This window comes from Micromonas pusilla (assembly GCF_000151265.4).
Source record: "Micromonas pusilla CCMP1545 genomic scaffold MICPUCscaffold_17, whole genome shotgun sequence".
NCBI lineage: Eukaryota > Viridiplantae > Chlorophyta > Mamiellophyceae > Mamiellales > Mamiellaceae > Micromonas > Micromonas pusilla.
This window is the reverse complement of record NW_003315898.1, coordinates 270,659-293,713: the sequence shown is the minus strand read 5'-3', so window position 1 is coordinate 293,713 and position 23,055 is coordinate 270,659. Positions and strand designations below refer to the sequence as shown.

Genomic DNA, 23,055 nt, shown 5'->3' with positions numbered 1-23,055 from the left:
ACAGTTTTGTTCGAAGACTTTGCCCTCCGCCTCGGCGGATTTGTGCGCGTCGCGGCGGCGCTTGATTATCTCCTCGCCCATGACCTCGAGCGAGTCGTACGCCTCGATGAGCTCCCGCAGTCGTCCGATCCCGAACCGCTCGCCGAGCTTCAGCAGCGGGAGCGGGACGAGGATCACCTCGCCCATGATCTCCGCGCTCCTGTGGTACGCCTCGAGCATCTTGTTCGGTTTGAACGTGCCTACGCCGGGGTGGAGTTGAAAGGCGTCAGAAGCGGCGTTGAAAGGCGTCGAGGACGGGGATTGAAAGCGAGGGACCCTGGGCGGAGAGAGACGACGGCAAAAGTCCTTAAGGAACGGCGTTCACCACGCGAACGCGGTCGTATGGGAACCAGTGTGAGATAGGACGCACCTACGCCGGTGATGACGTTGCGCGACTTCCCGAGCAGGTCGAACGAGTAATCGAACGAGATGGGCGATATGATGTCCAGGAGCAAGTGCTGCGAGTGCAGGTCCACGTCCTGCGTGAACCCCTTCTCGTTCCCGGGCATCGCCGCGGCCATGTCCCACGAGTCGCACAGGTGCCCCACGCCGCTCTCCACCACCGAGCTGAGGGTCGAGGGTCCGCACGAAGCGACGAACGTCGGGGTTGAGTTGAAAGGCGTCAGGGGTGGAGTTGAAAGGCGTCGAGGTGTGTTGTCGGGATTGAAACCGAGGGGTGATGGGTGGAGAGATGCGCCGGGAGAGAATCTCCTTACGGATCGGCGTTCACCACGCCGACGCGGTCGTACGGGGACCAGTGTGACAAGATAGAACGCGCCTGAACGTCTTGAGAAAGTTGGCGTTGATGAACGGCTTCTGGCACACCTTGCGGTGCTGCCGGTTGTACTCGCCCTGACTCCCCGTCACCCCCAGGTCTTTCAACACGACGCGAAACACGTCCGGCAGGAGCCGGTCGCGGTAATTCGCCGCGTTCGTCTTGCACACGTACTCCACCGTCCGCGGGTCGATCGTGGAGACGCACCCAGGACCGAGCGGGTTCACGATGCCGACGGTGTCGCGGTCGTAGTACTTGTGCCAGTCGAGCATCGCGGCTGGCATCCCGACCGGGTCGCTGATCGCCTCCTTCAGCGAGTTCAGGAACACCTTGTTCTCTAAGATGGTGATGTCGTTCGGGTCCGCCGCCGCCGCGGACGCGCGCGCCTCCTCCATCGTCAGCGGCGTCGAGGAGCTCATGAAGGCGAGGTACGCCGCGTTCTTGACGCCGTTCACCGCGTTGGTGATGCGGCCGTTCTTGCCGAAGCCGAGCGGGCACTCGCCGCCGCTGTTGTCGCTCTTCTCGTCGCCGCTCGACGACGACGACGACGACGACGACGACGCCGTCGTGTCGTCCGTGGACGTCGCGCGGAGGCGCGCGCGATCGATCGCGCGCGTCGTCGTCGATCGTCGGCCCACGACGGAGGTTTTTCGATGCGATCGGAGCGACGAGGGCGACGACGACGACGACGAAGACGACGACGACGCGCGACGCCGCGGCGACGCCGCGGCGGACGCCGCCGGCGTCGCGGCGCACGCGCGCATCGTCTTCGAGGGTGCGCGGGGCGGGGAGTGTGGCAGCGCGCGGCGCGGGCCGGGTGTGACCGACGCGCGCGCGCGCGACGCCGGCGAGACCGTGAAATCGACCGTCAGCATCGAGCGCGATTCGAGCCAATCAGCGCGCGTCGACGGATTCCGATCTCTTTCTGCTGATCTTTTTTCACCCTGCGCTCGGTTTGAAACGTCGACCGCGACGCCGGTCATTTGATCGCGGCCCTCTTGACGTTTATCGCGTGTCCGGGCGCGGTCTTTTACAGGTTTTTTAGTCTGAAAGAAATGCAAAACCGGTTCGGATCAGTGACTCATCAGACTGCCCGCGCCACATTCCGTGACGACCAAATCGGAAACGATCTCACCCCGAGGTCGGAGACCCGCGCGCGCGGCGCCCACGAGCATCGCTCGCGGACGCGTATCGTTCCTTTCGCGCGCGCGCGCGCGACGAACGAACGCCGCGCCGCCGACGGGCGGCGACGAACGCCGCGAGCGCTCGGTTCCGTCGTGATCGAATTCTCGTTAAAATCAATCGATTCGCTCGCCGCGATGTCCGCGGTGTCGCCGACGCCGACGAAGCCGAAGAACGCGGCGCCGAACTACAAGCAGAGAGGATACGAGCAGGGCGGCGCGCACAGGATCGAGATCAAGCGCGAGCCGAACCGCCACGACCTCCCCGCGAAGGCGTCCGTGTGCTGCTTCGGCGTGTCGTGGGACGACGCGTACGAGGCGCGTCAGTCATCCAGCTATACACTGGTCCCCATACGACCCCGTCCGCGTCGTGAACTTCAGTCCTTAAGGACTTTCTCTTCCGTCGCATCTCTCCGCTCTCACCACGGTGTCAATCCCCGCTTTCGACTCCGTCTGACGCCTTTCGACTCCGCCCCGACGTCGCTTTGAACGTGGTTGGAACGACCCCAAGTTCACCGCGCCCGTTTCGAATAAATGGTACAAAAGGCTCGCGCGCGCGTTCGGATTCGGCGAGCGGTCGTACGAGGGCACGATGTACGACATCGTGGACGAGCTCCAGATTTGCTCGCACATCACGCAGCTGCAGGCGCAGCAGCTCTACGCGCTCGTCCGCGTCGCCATGGGGTTGCAGTACAAGGCGCGTCTTCGTCTTCCGTCGTCGTCTTCGTCTCGTCGTCGATCCATCCGTCCGATCGCGCCTGTCCCCGCGATACCGACCGCGCTCGCGCGACGCGCGCCGTCTCTCGAGGACTCTCTTCGCCCGCGCGGCGTTCGTTCGTCTCTCTCCGCGCGCCCCTCGATTTCGGTCTCGATCCATCCCGACGCGCGCGCCGCGACGCCTTTAAACTCCGCTTCTGACGCCTTTCGACTCCGCCCCGTCGTTCGGTTCGGTTCGTATGGAAAATTACCCTCATCACAGGCGGAGAAGAGCATGACGCAGCACATCTTCTTGATGACGCTGGCGGCGATATGCGGCGCCGTCGTCCCGGTCGTCGTCGGCGTGCAGACGACGCTGGAGGACAAGAGCGTCGCGATGTACATGTCCTACGCCGCCATCGCGCTGTCGCTCTTGCAGACGCTCGCGGGGACGCTCGCCAACGTCGGGCAGTTCAACCAAAACGCCATCATGATGCGCATGACCGCCGCGGAGATAAAGGCGGAAATTTACAAGTTCCAGGGACTGGCGGGCGAGTACTCCGACCCGCCCGATTACCAAGTGCAGTTTCCGAGGCTGATGCATCACCTCGCGGAGTTTCGACAGAAGGCGGTCGTCGCGCAGTTCCAAGCGCGCGGCGGGCAGGACGGCGGGAGTAAAAGAAATAAAGAGGAAGCCGCGCGGAAGGATCTGGACGCGAAGATGGTCGCGGACGGGCACCGGGGGGTGTGACGCGACGAGGACGAGCGCGCGGCGGACTGGCCGCGGCGGTTCCGAGAGACGAATGGTTGAACTAATATTTGCGCGATAGAAATAAAAATAAGGTTAAGTTCAGCGACGACGACGAACGCAGCCCCGGGCGGCCCGGCCCTACTTCGAGCCTGGCGGCTTCTCCAGAACGCCCAAAATCTTGTGCTCCAAGTCGCTCAGCCGCTCCTGCCGCGACGCCATCTTCGACTGCCCGTCGATCACCTTCACCTGCCCCTCCACGAGCTTCTGCTGCGACTTGATCAGACGCTCCAAGCTCCGCTGCAACGTCTGCACCTCGTTCTCGTGCCCGACGCCGCCCTCGCCGTCCGGGCCCCTCTTGGGCCTGTGCCCAACCTGTCGCATCAGCATCGCCGCCGCCTGATCGATCTCCGCCGCGGTCGCGAGCGCTTTCGAGCTCCCCACGCCGTTCGGACGCAGCAGATACGTGTTGAACGTCTTGTCCGAGTTTTGATACGTCTCGATGACGCATCGCCGCAGCACGCGCTTCAACCCGGCGGCGTCCAGCTCCTTCTCGCCGTTGGCGTAGGTGAAGACGCGCTCCTTCGGCCGGCGGTCCTCCTCGTACTCCGGCTCGTCCGGGTCCTCGCCCTTCCATATCCGCAGCTGCCGCCGCACGCGCTCCTCCGGGATGTGGTCGCGGTAAAACAGCGGCCGCCACACGGACCGCCACTTGTCGCGGAGCATCGGTCCAATCTCCGCGGTGACCGACACCGCCTCGCTGGCGTTCGCCTTCACCTCGCCGAACGCGTCGCAGATGATGGCGAGGAGAAAGTTGAACAATATCATGAACACGAAGATGTTGTACGTGTAGAAGTAAATCATCCCGACCCAGAAGATCATGCCGGTGAGGTTCTTCAAATCCTCCATGAAGTACGTGATGTCGCCGAGGAGGTTCATGAAGAGCGAGTTGATGGACGACGTCATGTCCGAGAAGTGCTCCGACGCGTAGCCGAAGATGACGTGCCCGATGAACGCGTACCCGACGAAGACCAACGCGAAGATGACGAAGAAGTGCGCCAAGTCCGCGGTCGCGAGCGCGAGCGTGCGCGTGATGACGCCGAGCCTCGGCTGGAAGTCCATCAGCTTCAAGATCCTACCGAGCATCAAGATTATGTTGATTCCCGACAGCGTCATGTACATCTGGAAGTACGTCACGAGGCTCTTCATCTCCAAGAACATGGACGCCATCTCGTCCATCTCGTTCGGCACCTTCAGGTTGGTGATGTGCGCGCTCGCGGCGAGGTTTTTGTAGATTTTGTAGTGGATCGACGGAGCGAACGCCGTCGCCATCGCCCACGCGTACGAAAACCACATGAAAATCGTCAAAACGTGGACGAAGATGGACACGATGTCCACGTAGTTCCACGCGCTCTGAAAGTACGCGAGATACGACCCGCGCGTCTTCTTCGAGTCCATGAAGTCCATGATCTCCGCGTACACGGAGTGCGCGGCGCCGATCGCGAGGAGGCACTCCATCGCCAGCCGTATCCAGTCCTGGATCGTCTCGTAGAGCTCCACCTTGATCGTGTCGATGCCGTACGTCACCTCGATCTTGCCGCCGTCGGTGAACTCAAAGTACACGACGACGTTGCCGAAATACCCGAGCTCGGCGTTGTACACCACCACCTGCGCGGAGACCACGTCGGTTTTCACGTCGTCGATCATGAGCCCGTACTCCATGTAATCGACCCACGTCTCCGCCTCCTTGGCGCTCAGGTTGATGTCGAAAATGTACGGAAACCCATCCGCGTATCCCGGAATGCTCTTGACGCGGAATCCGTACGGGATGTCGCGAGGGTTGAACAGCTCCTTGCAGTACGGGTACTTGTTCCCGTCCGTGCTCCCGGGGGGGTTATACGTCGGCGAGATCCCCTCGCTCGGGTTGTTCAGCTCCGAGCAGTTGTACACCTTGGTCACCGTGGGCTTGTTATCGTACGTCGGCTTGTACATGGGCGTGCCGAGCTTGAAGACGGGGTCGACGCCGTAGGAGGAAACGTCGCGGCCCTCCGAGCACGCGTCGTCGATCTTCTCGAACCGGTTGCTGTCGCACTTGACCAAGTTCTTGCGCTTCGTGTAAATCAACATCCCCGCGATGACGCGGTTATTCAAGCCGATGTACCGCTCGCGGAACGCGTCCTTGGCGTACACGTTTTCGTGGTTGTCCAGCTCGAAGTTGTTAAACTGCTCCTGCGTCGTGCACGGCGAGTTGGACAGCGAGTTCGTCTTCGCCGTCACCTCTCTCGTCACCACCGCGTTCTCTTGAATCTGGACGTATTGGTCGATGCTCGTGAACGCGCCCGCGGCCCACGCGGCGCTGATGGACGCCGTCTGCTTCTCCACCGCGAGCGCTAGCTTTTCAATCTGCGCGACGCCCTTTGCCGCCAGCGTCTCCGTCCTCTGCTGAATCGCGAGCGACTCCGTAACCTTATCCAACGCGAGCTGCTGCTTCGACAGGATCGTGTTCATCGTCGTCTGCAGCGCCGCGTTCGCGTTGTTCACGTCCGTGAACCCTCGCGTGATGAGCGTGTCGAGCGCGGTGTCCGCGTGGTGCGCGTTGGCTTGCACGTTGGCGTTGGTTTGCGTCGTCTGAATCGTCGTGATGGCCGTGTCGAGGGACGTCTGCTTCGTGGTCAGCGTGGAGATGGCGGTCTGAATGCTGTCCAGTGTCGCCGCCTGCAGTCGCCGGCGGTACGGCGCCGTGAAGTCGTACTTCGGCGCGGCGGCGACGTCGCCGACGTCGCCCGCGTCCACGTACTCGTGTTCGAGGAGCTTCCTCCGACCCGTGTACCCCGTCGGATAGATGACGTTGGCGAACTGATTCGTGACCGAGCACACCGGGCAGACGCAGTGCGACCCGGCCGCGCACCCGGCGCCGTTCGTCGCGACCGCGCAGTCGCACACCGCGTCGCAGAGCTTTTGGAACCGCGTCTGCTGCAGAAACGGCTGCATCTGCGCGGTGTTCGCGGGATTCGCCACCGTCGGCGTCGTCACGCTCGCGGGCGTCTTACACGCGCCGACAACCTCCGGCAGACGCGACGGGAGCTCGCACTGCGTGAACGCGTAATCCTGTCGCAGCAACACCGAGGGGTTCCACTCCTTCAGCGACAGAGTCAAGACGTCGGTGAGGCCGTACCCGGGGTAATTGGCCCGGACGTATCCCACCGCCGCGGCGTTGGCGGTGAACGTAAACGCCGACGTCACCGGGGACGGGTAAATCGGCGTCGACTTCTGGACGTTCTGTAACGAGTTACGACGAGGGGTTATGATATCCCGGAGCTGTTCCCAATACGGCGTCGAGGACGAGCGCGCGGCGATCACCGCCGCGTGCGTCGCGTCGGCGTTGTGTTCCTTGAGGACGTCCGCGTCTTTGAGCACGTTGAGCGACGCCGTCTTCAAGTCTTGCGCGTTGGTGCCCACCATCTTATTGATCTCGTAGTGCGTCACCGGCGACTGCGTCTGCAGCGCGAGGAGGACGGACGCGAACTCCGCGTCCGCGGTAGCCTTCGTCGTCGTCACGACGTTGTTCGTGTCCGTCCACAGCTGCGCGAGCGTCGTGACCCACAGCTGATCGATCCACCGAAACGTCTCCACGCACGCGATGTCCTTGGCGTCGGCGGAGGACACCGCCGCCGCGCCGCCGGTGGGGGTTAAACCGCTGTAACACTGGCACGAGATCGGCGGTCCCGCGTTGCACGTGCACGCGGGGTTCTTGTTGACGTACGCGCCGCCGACTAAGACTTTTATGTGCCCGCGTTCGTTCCACACGCAGCCGGAGGCGCCGTTCGGGGTTGTGCACTGCGTCGTGAACTTTGAGTGGTCGTACCAATTCGCGTACGTCCCGCCCGTCGCCATCGCCGTCCTCAGCCGCACCGAGTTCGCGACGCAGTACCCCGCGGCCTCGTACGCGCCGTTCACCAGCGTCTTATTCAGCGCCCACGCCGCCTCGTTCGCCGTCTTGTTCCCAGCGAGGCCGGCGTCGTTTCGCGCGTAGATGGTCGTGTTTTCCGCCAGGTACAACTTCTCGAGGTACTCGAGCGCCAGCGTCTGGTTCGACTTCCCCAACGTCGTGAGCGTCGCGTCGTACGCCGCGAGCTCCGTCTTACGCCGCAGTTGCGCGTAGTGCGACGCGAGCAGGAGGCGCTTGTTGTCCGCCTCTTTGACGACGTTGGCGCGGACGCGCACGGCGCCGCCGACTTTTTTGAAGATGTCCTTCTTGACGACGATGGTCCACTCCCCATCCGGGACGTCCTCGATCACCCTGCTCTGGTGCCCAACCTGCGTGTCGAACTTTTGGTCCTTCTCGTAGTAGCAGTCCGCGCCGTGGTAGATCTTATTCGTCCCCCCGAGGACGTCGTCCACCTCCATCGGACACAGGTTCCACGACGCGTCGTTCATGAGATCGATCGGCGACACCGAACCCTTCGGGTGCGAAAAGTTGTAGTACACGTCCACCTGTATCGGCGTCACCTTGGCCTTCACCGTGAGCAAGTCGCAGTCCGCCTTGCACCCGAACCGGCCGTACTCCGGGTACTCGAACGGCATCTCGCATCTGCCGTCGCCGCATCTGGGATCCGTCCACGACTTCTTCACGAACGCGCTGATCCACTGGCGCACTTCGTTACCGCTCTGCAGCTCCAGCTTCTCCGGGATCATCTCACTCTTCAGCGTGGACGTGAGCGAGTACGCCTCCTCCGCCTGTCGCTGCATGAACAAGATGGCGAGGTAAAACCCGACGAAGACGACGAACGAAAACAGAGAGACGTAATCCGTCCGCCGCGCGTAATTCTTCTTGTACTTTGCGTACAGCGCGGAGACGACGCCGTGCGCCACCGCGGGGTCCTCGCCGCCGCCCTCCATCTCCGCGACGTCCGCGCCGCCGCCCATTCCGCCGCCCATTCCGCCGCCGCCCTTCGACGGGAACGCGGGCGCGGACGGCGCGGGCGCGTTCATCTCGACGAAGCCGCCCGCGGGAGGCGCGAGCCCGAACCGCGGCGGGGGCGCGTCGTCGTCGAATCGATCGTCGCCGCTGCTCTGCCCGCCTCTTCCGCCGCGCTCGTCGTAGTCGTACCGCTCCGCGTCGTCGTCGTCCTCTGAGTCCGGCCCGGCGAACATCGGGTTCTTGAACGACGCCTGCTGCTTGAACGACATCGCGGCGGGGCGGGGCTTCGCGCGCTGGGGTGGGGAGGGAGGAGGGAGGGTGGAGACGTGATGAGCGAGGAGATCGTCTGAAAAGTCGTCGTCGAACGGCGCGCGAGACGCGCGAGGATCGACGCCGCGGCGACGCGCGAGGACGCCGCGCGACGGCGTCTTCGCGGCGGCGTCGAGACGTCGGCGGCGCGAATGACGTCGTCGTCGCGAACCCGCGCCTCGAACGACGTCGAGTCGCGCGCGAGCGCGGCGTTCCGGCCGGAGGCGTCGCGCGGCCGCGGCGAGAAAAAGAAAAAAATGACGAGCCGCGGGATGGATGCATTTTTCGCGCACCTTCGGTCGCCCCCCGGTCGCGCCCCGAGCGCGCGCGCCCTCGAGACGCGACCGCCTCGTCGACGCGCGCGCGCGGGTCCGACGCGCGCGCGGAGGGGTAGTCCGGCGTGCGCGTGACGCTCGCTCGCTCGCGTCGCCGTCTGTGGCGTCTCTTCCTCTCGCTCTCGAGCGAACAACGGAAACCTCTCGCGTCGTGCTCGCTAAGCAGCGTGACGCATCCAGCCGCGCTGTCGGCGTCGTCAAGCGTCGTTTCGAGGTGTTTTTTCTTCGAAAGAGTCGCGTCGTTCGATCGCGGCGAGCGTCGTTCTCTACAACACGCGTCTCGCCTATCGCTCCTCGCCGTCTAAACCGTCCTCGCCGCGCGCCGTCTCAGCGCGCGCTCCGCAGAGGTCGTCGTCGTCGTCGTCGTCGTCGCGGAAGACGTCGTCTCCGTCCCGTCGTCGGTCGACGCGCCGCCGCCGCCGCCGCCGCCGCCGCCGTCGAAATCCGCCGTCGCCGCCGCCGCCGTCGCCGTCGCCTCCTCCTCCTCCGCCTCCCCGCCGATCCGCCGCTCGATCCGTCCCCCCCCGCCGCCGCCATCGCCCAGAGACGCCGAAGTCGACGTCGACGTCGACGTCGACGCGCCGCCGCCGTCGACGCCGTGCACGCGCTGCTCCCACGTCGCGTCGCCGACGCCGACGCCGACGCCGCCCGCGCGTCCCGCCGCCGCCGCCGACGGCGTCTCCGCTCGCGCGCGCGTCTCCGCCGCCGCGCCGCCGCCGCGATGATGGCGATGCAGATACGTCCGCTTGTTGATCCACCGCCCGCTGTCGCGCCCCACGCGCGCGGGAGACGGCGCGCCGAAGAAACTCTCGCTGACGATCCACACGAACGCGATCGCGATGATCACGCCGAGGCACCGGCCGAACGGCCCGCGGCAACGCGCCACCCCGCGACACTTTCAGGGTCGAGGGTCCATACGAAGCGATGTCGGGGTGGAGTTGAAAGGCGTCAGAAGCGGAGTTGAAAGGCGTCGAGGTGTGTCGGGATTGTGAGCGAGGGACCCTGGGCGGAGAGAGACGACGGGCAAAGTCCTTAAGGAACGGCGTTCACCACGCCGACGCGGCCGTATGGGGACCAGTGTTGTATAGAACGCACCTTTCGAAACGCGCGCCTGCGGCTCATCGGCAGCTCCAAGCCTCGCTTGTGCAGCCCCGGGATCGTGTGCATCGCGTCGTGGATGTGATCGCGCGAGTTGACGCGCTTCAGCGCGCCGCCGCCGCCTCCCTCGGGCTTGAGGCGATGCGGCACCGCGGAGAGGCTGCGCGAGGACGTCGCGTCGTCGCCGCTGCTATCGCCGCTGCATCCTCCGCCGCTCGTGTGCGAGTCGCCCGCGGTGCTTCCGCGGCCGACGTACCCCCATCCGGTGGCGCTGCCGGTCGCGGAGTGCGCGCTGTTTTTCCTCGAGTGCCCGGGCGCGCCGCCGCCGCGGTCGCTCGTCGTCGTCGTCGTCGTCGCGCCGGTCGTCGCGCCGCCGACGTGCAGAAGTTGAAGATGCGCCCCGCCCGGTGACGCGGCGGGCTGCTGCGACGCGGCGCGGTCGCCGCTCATCGCGCGGTCGCGATCGCCGTTCGCGAAAGAGAAGTCGACGATCGCGTCGTCCGGCGCGAAGTGCGCGTCCGCGGCGCCCGCGTCCGCCGCGACCCCGGACGCGCCGCCGCGCTGCGTCAGGCTGCCTCCGCCGCGCATGACCGAGTGGCGCGACTGGACCGTTAGAGCGCTCGTGGGCCGTCCGATAGATCCGATCGGGTCGGTCGGTCGATCGGGTCGGTCGATCGCGACGGACCCGATGCTGATGAGACCTCGATTTCATCGCGCGCGCCGCTCGCCGTGCGGCGGCGACGGCGTCGAGGAGGACGGCGCGAATGCGCGGCGACGGAGCGGACGGCGACGTCGCCGCGGACGGCGACGCGCGCGCGCGCGCGCCGTCGATGTCGAGCCGCGGCGACGCGGGGGCGACGGCGACCGCGGCGACGGCGACCGAGGACGGAGGCGCGAGCGCCGATCTCGCCGCCGCCGCGCCGCCGCCGCCGCCCGCGTCGGCGTCGTCGTCCCAACGCGCGACGACGAAGAAGCGAGGGAGGGACTTCGACGCGAAGGACGTGTTCCGACGCGGCGGCCCGAAGGCGACGCGCGCGGAGCAGACGCCCGGCGTCGACGGCGCGGACGCGGCGACCGTCGACGCCGACGCCGACGCTCCCGCCGACGCCGACGCCGACGCGAACGCGAACGCGCGCGCGCCCGCCGAGGAGAACGGCTCGCTGTCGCGGCACCCGCGACTCGCGGCCAAGCTCCGCACGCTGTGCGCGGCGTACGCGTGCAAGCTCGGCGCCGCGCCGGGGGGCGTCTCCGTCGCGATGTGGCGCCCGCGCGAGCGCGTCGCGGAGTTGGTGAGAATGAGAGGGAAACACTTCGTCAAGTTTGGATACGCCGCGGGCTCGCGGACGTTCCTGCACGCGGAGGAGGCGCTGTTTCTCGTCGAGACGGAGCGCTTGGCGTTGCTCGCGCCGGGGGCGACGTCGACGCCGCTGTCCGTGCACGCGGTGCGGTCGCTCGCGATGGGAGGAGGAGGAGGAGGATCCCGCTTCTCGATTCCGAATCCGCTGACGCCGTCGCGGTATCTCGTCTTCGCGCACCTCGCGAGGATGGGGTACATCGTGCGGCGGTTCAACTCGCCGTGGACGTGGAACCGCGACACCGCGTCGGACGCGGCGAGAGACCGCGGCGGCGAAGGCGGTTTGAATTCAAAAACGACAGCGACAGACGACGAGCGCGACGAGTGGAGCGGGCGAGAGCGCGACGTCGATCACGCGTGGATGATGGGCGAGGGCGCGTGGGATGTTCGCGGCCGGCGGCGGCGCGCTCGGCACCCTCTCTCGGCACCCTCGGCACCCGAGGAAGGCGTCGACGTCGACGTCGACGTCGGCACCCCATCGAACCCCTCGGAAGAACCCGCCGAACCTTCGAGCGAGGCGGCGGCGGCGGCGGCGGCGGCCAACTCTCGATGGTGGCCCGCGGCGGGTTCGGCGAATCACTCGTGGCTGCCGGCGACGTCCGCGGCGGTGGTCGCCGCGGCGGCGCGCGCGTCGAAGGCGTCGAAAGCGGCGGCGGCGGCCGGCGGCGGCGCTGCGAACGCGCTCGCGACGCCCGGGACCGCCGCGAGGACGGGGACCGGGACGCTCCCGCTGTACGCGGTGTACTTTCCGAATAAGGCGCGTCCTACGTCGCGCCGGTTCCCATGCGACCGCGTTCGCGTCGTGAACTTCATTCCTTAATTAGGACTTTCTCTCCCGGCGTTCGTTTCGCTCCGCCCACCCCTCGACGCCTTTCAACTCCGCTTCTGACGCCTTTCAACTCCACCCCGGCGTCGCTTTGAACGACGGACTTCAAACCCAAGGACTTCTCCAAACGCGACCCCGACGCGGTGGCGTTTTTCGTGTATCACAGCGACGACGGCGTCGTCGTCGGGCACGGGATCGGGCGCGGGCGTTGGAACGACGGCGTCGCCCCGGACGCGAGCGACGCGGCGGCGGACGCGGCGCTGACGGAGACGGCGTTCGCAGACTTGTCGGACAAGAAGTCGGACAAGAAGACGCCGCGTGGCGACGGCGACGGCGACGAGGGCGAGGAACGACGCCGCGGGAAAAAGAGCGCCGCGCGATACGTGTACGCCGAAGTCGTGGACAACACCGTGATGATGTTCTCCCTCCGCGGCTGCAACTTTTAGGTGTCTCTAACGCGTTACTTTAGCCTAGACTAGCGTTTAAGTACTTCCGTACCTTCGAAGGTGACTAGCTACGTACTCCTCTGCTCGTCGTCCGCGAGCTCGGCGAAGCGCTCGCCGTCGGACGCGAACCGTCGCGGGTCGAATACGAACCGTCGCGTCCCGACGACGACCGGGGACCCGACGTACCAAAACACCCACCCGCGCCGCGTCCCGCGCGCGACCGCCTCGGGAGTGCCCTCGCGAACGAGGTCGAGACGAAGCGCCTTCGCGGCGGCGGCGCGGACGTCCCCGCTCCGCGCGGCGAAGTTCGCGTCGGACGAGCGAGAAGACGAAACGTCAACCGCCGCGAGAGAAGACGAAACGTCAATCGTCGCGCCGCAACCGCCGCCGCCGCCCGTCTCGACGCGCGCCGACGCGCGCTCCGCGAGAAACCGCGCGCGCGCGCCGAGGCCCCGTCCCGACGCCGACGCCGCGACGGACGATAAGACGCGCGCGACGACGAGCCCCCGTCTCGAAGCCGCCGCCGCCGCGAGCGCGTCGCGGAAGAGTTCCACGCGGTCGATCGCCGCGCACGCCGCGCGAAACGCGCCCGCGGCCGACGCCGGCGGCGGCGCGACGGACGACGTCGTTTCATCTTCCGCGAGCGCGGCGGTCGACGACGTTTCGTCTTCCACGTGCGCCAACAGCGCGCAGACCGCGTCCGCGACCGCCGCCGGCGACGCCGCGCCAAACGCGAGAAGCTCGAGGACGAAAGCCGCGGCGTCCGCGGAGGTCCTGCGTGGGTGAAGCGATCGGTCAGTCGAACGTCTTACCGGTCAAACGTACGTTGAAAGGGAAGCGCGGGTGAAGAGTGACGACGGGAAAAGTCCTTAAGGAACGGCGCGCGCCACGCGAACGGGGTCGTATGGGAAGCAGTCTCACCTCCTCGGCGCCTCGAACGTCCGCATCGCCGCGCGGACCGCCGCGTCTCGAAGCTCGCCCGGCAGTGGCGGCGACGCGGTCATCATCGACGCGTGAGCGCGCGCGTATCGCGGCTCGCGCGTCGCTCTCGCGGCGACGAGCGCGCCGGCGGCGTCGCACGCGTCGCGAAACGATTCGTCGCTCTCACCGCGCCGCGCTTCGTCGAGCGTCGCTTTCAACCGCACGATCGACTTCTCGACCGTGTCCGGCGCGACGCGGTTGAGGATCGCGCGCGTCTCGCGCGCGACCCACGCGACGCTTCCGACCTGGGGCGGCGGCGGCGGCGCGACGGTCGACGTTTCGTCTTCTCCCGTTTTCCGCCGCGCGCGCCAGCCCGCGCGCGAGTAATCTCTCGCGTCGGCGTCCGCCGCCGCGACGGTCGTCGTCGACGTTCCATCTTCCGCGACAACGTTTGGTGGAGAAGACGAAACGTCAACGTCGACCGCCGCGTCTTCTTCTCGCACGATCGCCACCCGCCGCACCCCGCGCGCCTTGCTCACGCCCGCCCTCGACGGGTCCTTGAACCCTTCGTACGACAGCAGCGCGCATCGATCGAAACTCGCCTTGGCGGACTCGCTCGCCGTCTTGAAAGGGTTGAAAGGGTGAAAGCGCGGACGGGAAGGATCGATCGGAGACGCGTCGGTCAGTCGAAGAACGTCTCGCCGGTCGGGCGGGATCGAAAGGGACCCTGCGTGAAAGGAACCCGAGGGAAAGAAGTCCTGTCCTTAAGGAACGGCGTTCACCGCGCCGACGCGGTCGTATGGGAACCAGTCTCTCACCTTCACCCGCACCGGCAGCCCCTGCGCGGTGAACCCGTCGCACGCGCGGAGCAGCGCCTCTTTCACGCCGTACTCAGCGCCGCGAAAGGACGGCGGGACGCAGAGGCGGTCGATCTGCGCGGCGACGGTGGGTCTGCCGATACCAGTGCCGGCGACGGAGAAGAGCGGCTCCGCGCGCGTCGCCGCGTCGTCCGCGCCGTACGGACTGAGGGTCGTTTGATTGGTGGGTGATGTGGCGGGAAGTGATGTGATTGGTTAGTTATTTGATGACGTGGATGTTTTATTGGACGAGAGCGACGGAGAGACACGCCGGGCAAAGTCCTTAAGGATCGGCGTTCACCACGCGAACGCGGTCGTATGGGGACCAGTGCGATACTAGAACGCGCCTGACGGCGATGTAACCGACGCGCGCGCGCCGCCGTCTCGACGCGTTCGGGACCCCCTCGCCGCCTAAACCGCCGCCGATCGCCATCGACGCCTCGTAGCACAGCCCGTGCGGCTGCGGGGGTTCGGGGACGTAGTGGTGCGCCGCGTACCCGCCCGTGATCCAACGCGCCGGGGTGCTTCTCACGAGAAGTATCGAGGACGCGTTTTTCTCGTCGTCGTCGTCGTCGCCGTCGTCGTCGTCGCGCGCCGTCCCCGCGCGGACGAGACGCGCGTGCGCGATACCGCACACGAGCGCCATCTGGTCGGTCACGGAGAGGACGACCGGACCGAACGGCGACGTCGTCCGATCGAAACGCGGCGCGCGGCGCGCGCCGTCGCTCGCCGCCGCGACGAGCGTCGTCGCGTCGTCGTCGTCGTCGTCGTCTGAGGGCAATTCCATACGAGCGAACGTCGGGGTGGAGTTGAAAGGCGTCAGTTGAAGTTGAAAGGCGCCGAGGGCGGGTATTGAAAGCGAGGTGTGGGCACAGAAATGACGACGGGAAAAGTCCTTAAGGATCGGCGTTCACCACGCCGACGCGGTCGTATGGGGACCAGTGTATAGAACGCGCCTGGTCGTCGGACGACGAACGTCTCTTCGACGCCGTCGCGCGTCGTCAGCCCGCGCCGCACGTGCGCCGCGAACGCCCTCCTCGCGCCGCGCGCCGCGTCCTCCTCCTTTCTCTGACCGCCGCCGCCGTCGTCGTCGTCGTTCAAGTTCAAACGCGACAGCGACAGCTCGCGCGCGGAGAAGAGATGACTCTCCCCCGCGCGGTACGCGACTTTCCCGCGCGCGCCCGCGACGAGGTCCGGCGGCTCCCCCACCGCCATCGCGAGCATCGCGCGCGCGGAATCTGAAACGTCAACCGTCGCGTGGAAGAGCTGCGCGAGGCGCAGCGCGTCGAGCCCGTCCGCGCGCGCGCAGACGAACGCGACGCCGCGCGCGGCGTCGTCGTCGGCTTTCGTTGAGAGGGCGTTCGCGAGCGCGTCGCGGAGCGATCGGAGATGCGACGCGTTTCGGAGGTTCCCGCGCCATCGCGAGACGGGCGCCGCGCGCGGGTGCGACGCCGCGAACGCGTCCACGTGCGACGTCGGCACCTCGTCGGCGAAGTTCTTCTTCTTCTTCTTCTTCTTCATCGTATCGTTCGTCTTCATCTCCTTCTTCGCGTCCGACGACGGCCAACGCGCGTCCACGAGGACGACCTCGCGGACGAGCCATCTCGGAAGCGCCGACGCGAGGACGAGGCCGAGGGCGTGCCCGCGTGACGACGACGGCGCGCACGCCTCGACGACGACTATCCCGCCGCGGTCGCCGCGGTGTTCTTCGTCGTCTTCCTCTTCTGTCGCGCGCGCCGCGAAGTGGCGCTCGATGGCGAGCGCGAACGGCGCGGCGTCGCGCGCCACGCGCGACGTCGCGGCGCGAAGCCTCGCGTCGTCGTCGTCGTCGTCTCGCGCGTCGTCGTCCCTCGTCGTCGGCCGCGACGCCCCGACCGCGGCGGCGACGCCGTCGTCGCCGAACGCGTCCCGCCACGCGCGCGTCGCGTCGACGCACCGCGCCGTGGCCGCGGCGAGCTTGTCCGCTTCGCTCGCGGTCGCCATCCCCGCCCCGCCCCGGCCGCGCCGCGCCGCGCGCAGTGGCGGTCGTCGAGATGATGACTTTTTCGCCGTTGAAAGTCATCGCCGTCGATGCGATGTCGGCACCTTCTCCCGTTCGTTCTCGCCGCACTCCTCGGCGCGCGCGACGGCGTCGCGTCATGACGTCCGCGTTCCCCGCGCGCGGGCCGACAGTGGGCGTGCCGTCGAAGAAGTTCAGCCTCTCCCTCGGCGGCGGCGGCGGCGGCGGCGGCGGCGGCGGCGACGACGGCGGCGAGGACGGGCCTCGGATGGGCCGCCTCGACCTCAGCAAGATCTCGTTCGCCGCGATGGGAGGCAGCGCGGAGCCGCTCCACCTCCCCGAGAACGACGACGCGTACGACGTCGACAGCAGCGACGAGGATCTCGACGGGATGGAGGCGGCCGTCGCGCGGTTCGAAGCGCGCGCGAGGCAACGGAGAGAGCTCCGCGACGTCGCCGCCGCGTCCGAGGACGTCGCGCGCGAGATGGCGAGGGAGCGCGACGAGATGCGCGCCGCGGTGGACGAGCTCCGCGCGCAGCGGAGGAAATTCGAGGAGGCCACGGGCGGCGGCGAGTACGGCGGCGTGGTGGGGGGCGCGGCGGCGAGAGCGGAGGGCGACGGCGGCGCGGAGACGCGGGGACGGCGGCGCGACGACGACGACGACGACGACGACGACGACGACGACGACGACGACGACGACGACGACGACGACGACGACGACGACGGAGTGGACGCCGCGCTCGACGACTTGCGGCGGCGGCGCGAACGCGTCGACGCGCGGCTCGCGTCGCTCGCGCTCGAGTGGTCGGTCGAGGGCGTAGGCGGCGGCGGCGGCGGCGGCGGCGACCGTTCGCGTCCCTGCCGAGACGACGGTTCGTATCGTCATCTCGTCGGCGAGGAAGCGCGCGCGGCGGCGGAGGCGGAGGTCGCGAGGACGTACAGAGGCACGCCGGAGTGGAAACGACGGAAAGAACGCCGCGCGCGCGCGCTGGAGGAGGACGCGCGATCGCGATCGGCCGCCGCGGAAGAGGACGACGACGCGCCGGTCCCGGAGTGGAAGCGACGCCGCGACGCGCGACGCGCGGCGGAGGCGGTGGCGGCGGCGGCGNGAATCGAAAACCAAAACGCCGCCGCCACCGCCGACGAGAACGCGTCCGTCGTGTTCGCCGCGGCCGCCGCTCTCCGCGACGGCGACGACGCCGCCTTCGCGTCGCTCCTCCGCGGGCCTCGCCGCGGCCTCCTCCTCGCCGCGCGCGACGAGCGCGGCGACGCGTTACTCTCGCTCGCGTGCCTTCTCGGCCGGACGAGGGCGGTCAAGGCGAGTTCTATCTTCACACTGGTCCCCATACGACCCCGTTCGCGTGGAGAACGCCGATCCTTAAGGACTTTTCCCGGCGCATCTCTCCGTCCACACCTCGCTTTCAATACCCGCCCTCGACGCCTTTCAACTCCGCCTCTGACGCCTTTCAACTCCGCTTCTGACGCCTTTCAACTCCACCCGCGGTCAAGGCGCTCGCGAGAGCCGGGTGCGAGCTCAACGCGAAGAACGTCGACGGCTTGAACGCGATCGACCACGCGGTGAACGAGGGACGGTTCGAGCTCGCGGACTACTTGGTTCGATGGGCGACGAAGCACGGGATCGCAATCGGGGACGAGTAGCGATTTGATATCTAGCGTTTACCTTAGACCTGGTAGGGTTAGTTACGAAAGTCTGGTAGTAGGCACCTCCGAGAGAGGAGAGGAAGATCGATCCCGTCGCACTCGCCCGCCCCTCGTCACTTCTCCCCGCGCGCGGGGGTGGTCGTCCGCTCGTCGTCGTCGTCGTGTTCATGTCGTCGCGGCGTCCTCCCGCGCCGAGCGGCCCCGCCGGCGTTCGCAACGCGTACGCGTCGCACGTCGACGGCGCGGCCGGGCACTATCGCGACGCGGGCGCGTCGTACGCTAATCCGCACGAGCCCGGCGTGCGCGAGATGCTCCGCGCGGCGGTGGAGGCGTGGCCGACGCTGTGGGCGCCGCGCGGCGGCGGCGACGACGACGCTCTCGCTGCGGATGATGGGGAAAGTAACGCCGAAACCGCGAGCGTTTCCGTTTCGTCCGACAGGATCCTGGACCTCTCCTGCGGCAGCGGCGAGGTCACCCTCGCGCTCCGCGACGCCGGCGTCTCGGGTGCGTTCTGCTACATTTTGCGAAAGAACGTACTGTATTTCACCCATCGCCCGGTTTCAACACTTGATCGCGTCCCCTTTCAACTGACCGATGATGAACACTTGACCAGTCCACCGCGTCGACGCGTGCGACCCGTACACGTCCGAGGCTTTCGCGCGCCGCGTCGGCGCCGCCGTTCCGTTCTACCCGTGGAGTTTCGAAGACATCGCGTGCGGGGGCGTCCTGGAGGGGAGGCGGTGGCGCGTCGTCGTGTGCAGCTTCGCGATGCATCTGTGTCCGCCGTCGTACTTGCGGCTGCTGTGCGCCGCGCTCGCGGCGGCGACGGACGGTGAGCGCGTCCCCGTTGTTATCACACTGGTCCCCACACGACCGCGTTCGCGTCGTGAACGCCGATCCTTAAGGAGTTTTGATTCGAGATTCGATACGTCATCGATGCACTGACCGATCGTTCGTCCGCGCGCGTCCACGTCGCAGAGCTGATCGTGCTGACGCCGCACAAGAACCCGCACATTCCGCCCGAGTTCGGTTGGACGCTCGCGAGAGAGGCGAAGGCGCGTTCTATACACTGGTCCCCATACGACCGCGTTCGCGTGGTGAACGCCGTTTCTTAAGGACTTTCCCCGGCGCATCTCTTCACCCACCCCTCGCTTTCAATCCCCGCCATCGACGCCTTTCAATTCCGCTTCTGACGCCTTTGAACTCCACCCCGACGTTCGCTCGTATGGAACGGCCCTAAGGATCCTACCACCAGGGTGAGGATGCGGCGGTACACCGCGAGCGCCGCGACGGCGACGGAGGAGGAGGAGGAGGAGAAGAAGAAGACGATAGAGGTCCGCGGCGGCGGCGGCGTCGGCGGCGGCGGCGGCGACCGTAGATAGATAGCGAACGATAGTGTGGACGCATAAAAAGTTTAGGCGCTCGCTGCTCGCGCGCGCGAGCCGCCGACCGGTCGAAAAAAAGATCGATCGATAAAACCCTGCCCTTTTCGCGATCGGCTCGCCGCCGTCATCGCATCACACCGCGCCGTCCGCACACCGATCGGCGGCGCCCAGGCGCGCGCGCTCGCTCGCGGCTCAACCGGAGAGGAAGAGAGGAAGAAGACGTCCGGGACGCGCGACTGACCCGGCGCGATGCCGACCGTCAACCTGAAGCGCGATCAGCTCTTCGCCGCGCTCGGCAAGACGTACACCGAGGCGGAGTTCGACGAGCTGTGCTTCGAGTTCGGGATCGAGCTCGACGAGGTGACGTCCGAGAAGCAGATGGCGTCCAAGTTCTTTGGCGCGGGGGAGGGCGGCGGCGGAATAGGCGGCGACAGCGGCGGGGATCGAACCGGCGGCGGGAGTGGCGGCGCGCCGGAGGACGACGAGGTCATCTACAAGATCGACATCCCCGCCAACCGGTACGACCTCCTCTGCCTCGAGGGCATCGCGCGCGCGCTCAACGTCTTCCGCGGCGTGACCCCGAGCCCGGTGTTCCGCCTCGTGGAGCCGCCGAACGGCGCGCCGAGGCAGAAGATGATCCAGCGACCGGAGACGATGCTCGTGAGGCCGTTCGTCGTCTGCGCGGTGCTGCGAGGCGTGAAGTTCGACAAGGCGCGCTACGACTCGTTCATCGACCTCCAGGACAAACTGCATCAAAACATCTGCCGGAGGCGCACGCTCGTCGCGATCGGGACGCACGACCTCGCGACGATCCGCGGGCCGTTCACGTACGAGGCGCTCCCGCCGGAAGACATCGCGTTCACGCCGCTGAAGCAGACGCGAGAGTTCCGCGCGGACGAGCTGATGGAGCACTACGAGTCGGACAACAAGCTGAAACACTTCCTTCACATTCTCGACGGCTCCGTCGTGTTCCCGGTGATCTACGACGCGGACCGGACCGTGCTGTCGCTCCCGCCGATCATCAACGGCGCGAAGAGCGCCATCACGCTGGACACGCGCGACGTCTTCATCGAGTGCACGGCGACGGATCTGAACAAGGCGAAGATTGTCCTCAACACTGTCGTCGCGATGTTCAGCGAGTGCGTTCTATACACTGGTCCCCATACGACCGCGTTGGCGTGGTGAACGCCGATCCTTAAGGACTTTTGCCGTCATCTCTCTCCGCCCACCCCTCGCTTTCAATCCCCGCCCACGACGCCTTTCAACTCCATCTGACGCCTTTGAACTCCATCCCGACATCGCTTTGTATGGCGCGAAAGACACTCCTCCACGCCGTTCGCCGTGGAGCCCGTGGACGTCGTCGACGCGCTCGGATCGGAGAAGACGTACCCGGACTTCATGACGCGGTTCGTGGAGGTTGACCCGAAGTACGTTAATCAGCGCATCGGCGTGGATATCGACGCGAAGACGATGGCGGCGCTGCTGTGCCGGATGCAGTTGGCGACCAAGGTAAGCGACGACGGCGAGACGCTTCGCGTGGAGGTGCCGCCGACGCGGTCGGACGTGTTGCATCCGTGCGACATCGCGGAGGACGTCGCGATCGCGTACGGGTACAACAACATCAAGCGGACGATTCCGAAGATGGCGACGGTCGGCGCGCAGCAGCCGCTGAACCACTTCAGCGACTTGATTCGAAACGAAGTCGCGGCGATGGGATTCAGCGAGGCGTTGACGTGGATTCTGTGCTCGCACGACGACAACTACGCGAACGTGATGCGCGAGGACGACGGGAAGTCGGGCGCGATCGTCGCGAACCCGTCCAGCACGGACGTCCAGGTCGTGCGCTCGTCGCTGCTGCCCGGGGTGTTGAAAGCCATGGGGGCGAACAAGGACGCGCCGCTGCCGGCGAAGCTGTTCGAAGTGGGCGACGTGGTGCTCCTCGACGACTCCGAAGACGTCGGCGCGCGAAACTCCAGACGGCTGCTCGTGCTGTACTCGAACGCGAAGGCTGGTTTCGAGGTGGTTCACGGCGTGCTCGACCGCGTGCTGTTGATCGCGGGCGCGTCGAGAAGCGTCGATCAACCCGGGTACAGCGTGAAGGAGAGCGATGAGGCGACGTACTTTCCGGGGAGACAGGCGAAGGTGGTGGTCGGTGGGAAGGAGGTCGGGATCTTCGGGATCGTGCACCCGGACGTGCTTAGCAAGTTTGACATCGTGAACCCGTGCTCGGTGCTGGAGTTGGACTTGGAGCCACTGCTGGGGGGTGTGGACGGGAGGCTAGAGCTGTGAAAGCTGTGACGGACGGGGGGTTTGGTCGCGCGCGAGCGGTCCAGCGTGGAATGGAAACGACAAACGTAAACGTTAAACGCGAAACGCGAAATGCCCGCCTCGGTCCGCACGTCGTGCGATTCGCCGGCCCGTGGTCGTCTTCTCGTCTCAGTCCACGCCGTGCGCGAGCTGATCCGCGAGCGTCGCCGCCTCGACCGCCGCCTCGGACGCCTCCTCGACCTCTCCCTCCTCCTCCTTCTCCGAGAAGAAGGACTTCGATGATTTTTCATCGGACGCCGAAGTTGAAAGGCGTCAGTTGGAGTTGAAAGGCATCGAGGGCGGGGATTGAAAGCGAGGTGTGGGCGGAGAGATGCGCCGGGAAAAGTCCTTAAGGATCGGCGTTCACCACGCCAACGCGGTCGTATGGGAACCAGTGTGAGGAGAACGCACCGCGCCGGCGGCGGAGAGCTCGGCGTCCGCCGCTGCCGCCGCCTCCAGCAGCCTCCGGTCCCCGTCTTCGTCCACGGCGGCGTCGTCGTCGACGTCGTCGATGTCGATCGTCACGACGTTATTTGTACTCTTCTTCTTCTTCTTCTTCTTCCCGCCCCGCGGCGGCAGCGGGCACTCTCTCGCGTACCACTGCACGAACTCCTCGAGCGATATCTCGCCGCCGCCGTCGCCGTCGATCATCTCCATCGCCGTCTTCACCCCTTCCGGGGTGGCGTAGACCGAAGGGTAATCGATCAGCGGCTTGAACATCTCCGCCTCGAACGTCTCCGCGCTGTCCTCCTCGATGATCCGCGTCGCGCTCGCGTGTCGCGCCGTCCCGAACTCGTCCAGGAGGCGCTCGAGCTCGTCGCGGTTTATCACGCCGTCGCCGTCGGCGTCGAACCTGGCGGGCGGGCTCGTCGAAAGGGAGGCGCCGTCGGTCAGTCGCGCGTCGTACCGGTCAAAGGTAACGTGCGTTGAAAGGGAGGCGCGGGTGAAGCGCGAAACGACCGACGGGAAAATGGTCGTATGGGAAGCAGTCCGGCGTAGTCTCACCGTCCAAACTCCGCGGCGATTCGCAGCGCCGCGTCGTCGTCGAGGCCGTACTTTTCCGGGTCGAACCCCGCCTCGCTCGCGCGCGTGAGCTCGAACAGCCCCGCGAGCTTCTTCGCCATGGGGAGATCTCCTCCTAGCTCCGCGTCGCCGAGCGTCATCCTCTCCTCCGCGATGAGGTCGCGGATCTTCAT

General features: G+C 66.7%; 10 protein-coding genes across 10 annotated transcripts in view; 5 read left to right on the top strand and 5 right to left on the bottom strand.

Moving 5' to 3' along the window:
- The window catches only part of MICPUCDRAFT_66551 (uncharacterized protein), a gene marked incomplete at both ends in the record, with an annotated part of 2,683 nt that extends 886 nt beyond the window's left edge, over nucleotides 1-1,797 (bottom strand). Inside the window, 3 exons of the mRNA XM_003064329.1 lie at nucleotides 1-239; nucleotides 410-606; nucleotides 818-1,797. Coding sequence (XP_003064375.1) covers nucleotides 1-239; nucleotides 410-606; nucleotides 818-1,797 — 1,416 coding nt within the window. The remainder of the gene's footprint in view (nucleotides 240-409; nucleotides 607-817) is intronic.
- Nucleotides 1,798-2,133: 336 nt separating this feature from the next.
- MICPUCDRAFT_54317 (uncharacterized protein) lies at nucleotides 2,134-3,442 on the top strand (the record flags this gene model as incomplete). Its single annotated transcript, XM_003064487.1, has 2 exons — nucleotides 2,134-2,340; nucleotides 2,507-3,442. 2 exons carry the CDS (start codon nucleotides 2,134-2,136, stop codon nucleotides 3,440-3,442), a joined length of 1,143 nt encoding a protein of 380 aa, XP_003064533.1.
- Nucleotides 3,443-3,495: 53 nt separating this feature from the next.
- MICPUCDRAFT_49212 (uncharacterized protein) lies at nucleotides 3,496-9,097 on the bottom strand. The gene is made up of 2 exons (XM_003064328.1): nucleotides 8,963-9,097; nucleotides 3,496-8,653 (listed from the first exon to the last, which is right to left on the bottom strand). Exon 2 carries the CDS (start codon nucleotides 8,627-8,629, stop codon nucleotides 3,581-3,583), a length of 5,049 nt encoding a protein of 1,682 aa, XP_003064374.1. The 5' UTR covers nucleotides 8,630-8,653; nucleotides 8,963-9,097; the 3' UTR covers nucleotides 3,496-3,580.
- Nucleotides 9,098-10,036: 939 nt separating this feature from the next.
- MICPUCDRAFT_54315 (uncharacterized protein) lies at nucleotides 10,037-10,690 on the bottom strand (the record flags this gene model as incomplete). Its single annotated transcript, XM_003064327.1, has 1 exon — nucleotides 10,037-10,690. The coding sequence occupies one exon, from the start codon at nucleotides 10,688-10,690 to the stop codon at nucleotides 10,037-10,039; it is 654 nt and encodes a 217-aa protein (XP_003064373.1).
- A 176-nt stretch (nucleotides 10,691-10,866) lies between these two features.
- MICPUCDRAFT_49211 (uncharacterized protein) lies at nucleotides 10,867-12,791 on the top strand (the record flags this gene model as incomplete). Its single annotated transcript, XM_003064486.1, has 2 exons — nucleotides 10,867-12,213; nucleotides 12,399-12,791. The coding sequence occupies 2 exons, from the start codon at nucleotides 10,867-10,869 to the stop codon at nucleotides 12,726-12,728; spliced, it is 1,677 nt and encodes a 558-aa protein (XP_003064532.1). The 3' UTR covers nucleotides 12,729-12,791.
- Nucleotides 12,792-14,789: 1,998 nt separating this feature from the next.
- Nucleotides 14,790-16,626, bottom strand: MICPUCDRAFT_66545 (uncharacterized protein; the record flags this gene model as incomplete). Its single annotated transcript, XM_003064326.1, is given in 3 exon segments — nucleotides 14,790-15,602; nucleotides 16,598-16,601; nucleotides 16,612-16,626. The coding sequence occupies 1 exon segment, from the start codon at nucleotides 15,291-15,293 to the stop codon at nucleotides 14,790-14,792; it is 504 nt and encodes a 167-aa protein (XP_003064372.1). The 5' UTR covers nucleotides 15,294-15,602; nucleotides 16,598-16,601; nucleotides 16,612-16,626.
- An 18-nt stretch (nucleotides 16,627-16,644) lies between these two features.
- MICPUCDRAFT_54311 (uncharacterized protein) lies at nucleotides 16,645-18,164 on the top strand (the record flags this gene model as incomplete). Its single annotated transcript, XM_003064485.1, has 2 exons — nucleotides 16,645-17,844; nucleotides 18,015-18,164. 2 exons carry the CDS (start codon nucleotides 16,645-16,647, stop codon nucleotides 18,162-18,164), a joined length of 1,350 nt encoding a protein of 449 aa, XP_003064531.1.
- A 170-nt stretch (nucleotides 18,165-18,334) lies between these two features.
- Nucleotides 18,335-19,282, top strand: MICPUCDRAFT_54310 (uncharacterized protein; the record flags this gene model as incomplete). Its single annotated transcript, XM_003064484.1, has 3 exons — nucleotides 18,335-18,671; nucleotides 18,781-18,999; nucleotides 19,146-19,282. 3 exons carry the CDS (start codon nucleotides 18,335-18,337, stop codon nucleotides 19,280-19,282), a joined length of 693 nt encoding a protein of 230 aa, XP_003064530.1.
- Nucleotides 19,283-19,801: 519 nt separating this feature from the next.
- Nucleotides 19,802-21,841, top strand: MICPUCDRAFT_45062 (uncharacterized protein; the record flags this gene model as incomplete). Its single annotated transcript, XM_003064483.1, has 3 exons — nucleotides 19,802-19,941; nucleotides 20,014-20,691; nucleotides 20,872-21,841. The coding sequence occupies 3 exons, from the start codon at nucleotides 19,802-19,804 to the stop codon at nucleotides 21,839-21,841; spliced, it is 1,788 nt and encodes a 595-aa protein (XP_003064529.1).
- A 381-nt stretch (nucleotides 21,842-22,222) lies between these two features.
- On the bottom strand, nucleotides 22,223-22,983 carry MICPUCDRAFT_43454 (uncharacterized protein; the record flags this gene model as incomplete). The annotated part of the gene is made up of 2 exons (XM_003064325.1): nucleotides 22,223-22,712; nucleotides 22,865-22,983. The coding sequence occupies 2 exons, from the start codon at nucleotides 22,981-22,983 to the stop codon at nucleotides 22,223-22,225; spliced, it is 609 nt and encodes a 202-aa protein (XP_003064371.1).
- Nucleotides 22,984-23,055: the final 72 nt, after the last annotated feature.

Coding starts and splice junctions, on each gene's coding strand:
- MICPUCDRAFT_49212 (XM_003064328.1), bottom strand. CDS start 8,629: ATGTCGTTCAAGCAGCAGGCGTCGTTCAAGAACCCGATGTTCGCCGGG.